This window comes from Vicia villosa, linkage group LG5, assembly GCF_029867415.1.
Source record: "Vicia villosa cultivar HV-30 ecotype Madison, WI linkage group LG5, Vvil1.0, whole genome shotgun sequence".
Classification (NCBI taxonomy): Eukaryota; Viridiplantae; Streptophyta; class Magnoliopsida; order Fabales; family Fabaceae; genus Vicia; species Vicia villosa.
Window position 1 is genome coordinate 169,892,020 of NC_081184.1, and position 4,074 is coordinate 169,896,093.

At 37.5% G+C, this 4,074-nt stretch overlaps 1 protein-coding gene across 1 annotated transcript; it reads right to left on the bottom strand.

The window, feature by feature from the left end:
* Positions 1 to 597: 597 nt before the first annotated feature.
* On the bottom strand, positions 598 to 3,174 carry LOC131603869 (pentatricopeptide repeat-containing protein At5g21222-like). The gene is made up of 4 exons (XM_058876310.1): positions 3,040 to 3,174; positions 2,819 to 2,926; positions 1,685 to 2,590; positions 598 to 1,596 (listed from the first exon to the last, which is right to left on the bottom strand). Exons 2-4 carry the CDS (start codon positions 2,834 to 2,836, stop codon positions 721 to 723), a joined length of 1,800 nt encoding a protein of 599 aa, XP_058732293.1. The 5' UTR covers positions 2,837 to 2,926; positions 3,040 to 3,174; the 3' UTR covers positions 598 to 720.
* Between the last annotated feature and the right edge of the window lie 900 nt (positions 3,175 to 4,074).

Genomic DNA, 4,074 nt, shown 5'->3' on the forward strand with positions numbered 1-4,074 from the left:
ATTGAAAAATTACTAACTCCAATCGGCAACGGTTTTCTCAAGTTCGAGTTCTTTGACGACGGTTTACCAGAGAGTGATAATCCCATTCTAACAAGTTTTCATCACATGGAAGAACTTGAACTTGCTGGGAAACAGTTGGTTTCTAAAATGATCAAGAATCATGCTGATTCAAACAAACCAGTTTCTTGTATCATAAACAATCCTGTTTTTCGCCACTTACTATAGCTATGCCAACAAACTTGTACTTTTCCCTACAGAGAAAGAACCTTACATTGATGTTGAATTGCCCTTTTGGTGTTCCTAAATAAATACAATGAAATTCCAGATTTTATACATCCTTTTTGTCTGTATCCAGGGCTAGGGACACTCACTTTCGCGCAGATGAATGACTTGTCGAAAGTGTTTTGTGTACATGTGGAGGATACTTATGAAGAAGAGCTAGAACATGATATAATCAATTACCTTTCGGAAAAATCAATCCCGGTAAGATCCATTGGATCTCTATTCAAGAATCCAACAATACAAGGAGCAGATAATATCCGTTGTGATTTCACTAAGAGTGATGATGATTGTGATATTATAGTGTGGCTAAACACAAAGCCGAAAGGTTCTGTCAGAATTCATTTTCATGGAAGCAAATAAATATATTCAAAATGATTGTGTTTCATCACAAATCAATACTATGAGATAACAAAACCAAAAAGTCACCTCAACAATGTATTACACTAATCTGCAACAATCAAGTAGAGGCCTAATGGTCTGATTATGAATTTGATGCCTACTTACAATCAATGGCTGTAGTCCATACGAATTTGCACGAACAAAAACCATCGAAACGGTAGCATTCCGTGTCGTGTCATATGTTTTAACAAACATTTGGCATTTAATGTTTCCGTTATTAGTGGTTCTTTCTGGTTGAGTCACCACTATTCCAGGCATTTGCAATAGATTATTAGACTGAGAAGCACCGAGTTTCTGTTTCGTATAAATTTTCTCCATGTTCTGTCCTGGTATCTTTTCACTATCAAAATTTTCATCAGACTCAGATTCTTCTTCCGAACCATTGAGAATTCTGTCCGCTTCTTCAGAGAAACCGATGGAACGCCAAGCATCAGCAACCAGCTCGATAGTGGACGTTTCGGGAGCTACACCACTTTCTTCCATAGTAACAAGCAACTCTTCTGCTTTCCAAAGTTGCTTTGCTTTTACATACCCCCATATTAAAGTGTCATAAGCTTTCAAATTCAAGGGAATTCCCATTTTCTGCATTTTCTCGTGAAGTCTAACAGCGCGGTCCATTTTTCCAGCGGCACACCATCCCCTAATGATGGTAATGAAGATCACATCATCTGGTTGTAAACCATATTTGGTCATCAGAGTCAGTAGAGCCTCGGCTTTATCTGGCTGCCCGGAGCGTACATAGCCTTTAGCCAGGATGCTATAAGCGTGGATGTCAGGTTCTATCTCAGCCTTCACCATCTCATCGAATATCTCTTCGCAAATGTCCATAAGCCCGGACGAACTCCATGCATTCATGATGGTGCTATACGTCACTACATCTGGTTTGATCCCGAATTCCTCCATCAATGTTAATGCCTGACCAAATTTCATTTGTAGGTCACTATTTTGGTCACAATACAAGGAATTATCGATTTTACAAAAATTATTAGATATTAGAACATACCTCATATACTCCATTTGTGTCTGTAATGTCTAAATATCCTTTAATAAGAGGGTTGAAAACTACAGGGTTTGGATGCACTCCAAGCTCTTTCATTTTGTGTAAAAATCTCAAGGCTTCTTCCATGTAACCTTCCTTACAATAACCGTTTATTATGATGCCGCAAGTTTGTTCATTATGCCTCACTTTGTTATTATACTGCTGCATTTTAAATATTAACCTTTCAGCTTCAAATGTCTTGCCATTCTGAGCATACGCTCTTGCCAGCGTGCTGTATGTGACAACGTCTGGTTGAAGACCGGAGTCCACCATTTTATGCAGAACATCCCACGCCGCTTCCAAATTATTATTGGTACACCAAGCATGGATGAGAACACTATACGTTATCTCGTTCGGTTTCACATTTCCGTCCTGATACATCATCTCTAGCAACTTGTTGGCTTCATAAGGCTTTCCAATGATTCCAAATCCTTTAATGAGAGTACTAAAAGTGTGAGTTGTTGGTTTGCATTCGCATTCCTTCATTTTCCGAAATATTTTCATGGCTTCATGTACCTTTCCGGAATCAGAAAGGGCCTTGATCATGGTATTGAAAAGTAGAGAATCTGGCTTCATTCCATTCTCTTCAACTTTTGAAACAAGTGAAGGAATAGACTTGAAACGCTTTAGACGTGATAGCACAGCCACGAGTGTTGTGTATGTTTTGATAGTTGGCCTATGTCCTTCTTCAGCCAAACTATTGAATACGGTCATGGCTTCCTGCGGTTTCCGTTTTCCAATCAAAGAACTCATCAGTTTTGTTCTTGAAATAACTCTTTCACAACTGTTGCTCTCCATACAGATAAGACAGCGGGATCCATCGCCTGTAGAGCTCAATTTTGATTGACTGTTTTTGTATTTCTTCGGCTCCTGTTTCAGAATTGCCAAAACATGAAAATTATAGGAAATGTTTCCTTACATTTTAATCATCATCTTTGACACATGATTAGCAAAATTCAAATATCAAATAATTTTTTAGGCCATCACTTAAAACAACTGAACTTTTTCATCCCTAAGATATTGTAGATGATATACAGAAAAAAATTAGAATAGCATGACTGATAAATCTTTAGCGTTTTCATTACTCATTAGGGATACCTTCTGGCGGCTATCCATGGCAATGAATAGAATTGAGTGCTGCTTCTGAAAGTCTCAACAAACCACCTTTCTACCCTTTCCAGAATCAGATTCTGGCTGCAAGACTACCTATATTCCAACCATCATCATAAAGAAATATCACATTCAAAACAGAAGCTTACAAAATTAATTAATTGCAAGCAATAGAAACTAGAAACAAAACTATAGTTTAGGCTGCATACCTCAGTTGAGTAGTTGAAGGGAGGTTCTTGGGAGAGATGACTTTGTGTGTGGCATACAATGGAGATTCTTATCCACAAATATTTATCGCAAAGAGATTATAGGGTTTTTTTTTGAGGATGTTGTGAGAAAAAGACAATAACATAGCATAGGCCACGCCACGCCACGCCAGCATTCAAATTCATTAAAATTAAAATTAAAATTATTAAATTTAATAAGTATTTCATTCATTAAAATTAAAATTATTAAACTTAATAGACTTTTTTTAATGACCTCCGTACTAATATTATAATTTTCTATTTACAATTTAATATTTACCACACTCTCGCTCTTTCAAAGTGGTGAATCGGCCCCGTTAAGATAACTTAGTTTATAGATGTGCATAAACATTAGAGGTAGGAGTGTGAGTTTGAACCCACTATATCCCACTTGTTCACCTTTTATGGATTAATGATTTTAAATTTTTAAATAAGTTGGTTGAATTATTGGGTTGGTAAACCATTTGTTAATACATATTTCAACTAGTTCTTAGAAGGAGTATAGGTTGTAGTTATCAATCTAATATCCAACTTTTATTTCAATGTGTTTTTTTTTTTGGTGTTAACCGACCGGTATCGGCGGGGAAAGGGGCCCCACGTGACTAATCTGGACCCGGGCTCGGAGGCGACGGCACCGTGGCCCCAGGGCGTTTTTGACTCCAGCCGGGATCGAACCCGGGTACTAGCCGGTTCCGTCCCTTTTTGGAGAAATCTCATTTGCCAACTGAGCCAACCCTTTGAGGTTAATGTGTTTTGTCTTGTCATGTTGAACAAGATTATATGCAATATTAATGACTCATTTATTATCGCAAAATAATTTCATGGAGTCTTCACAATGTATCCTCAAGTTTTTTACACCTACCACAGTAATTCACAAATGTCTTGTGTCATTGCTCTAAATTTAGCTTCAACGCTTAATTGGGCATCTACACTTTGTTTCTTACTTCTCATCGCAATTAGGTTCCCACACTAGAAGGTACAATAGTCTGAAGTAGACTT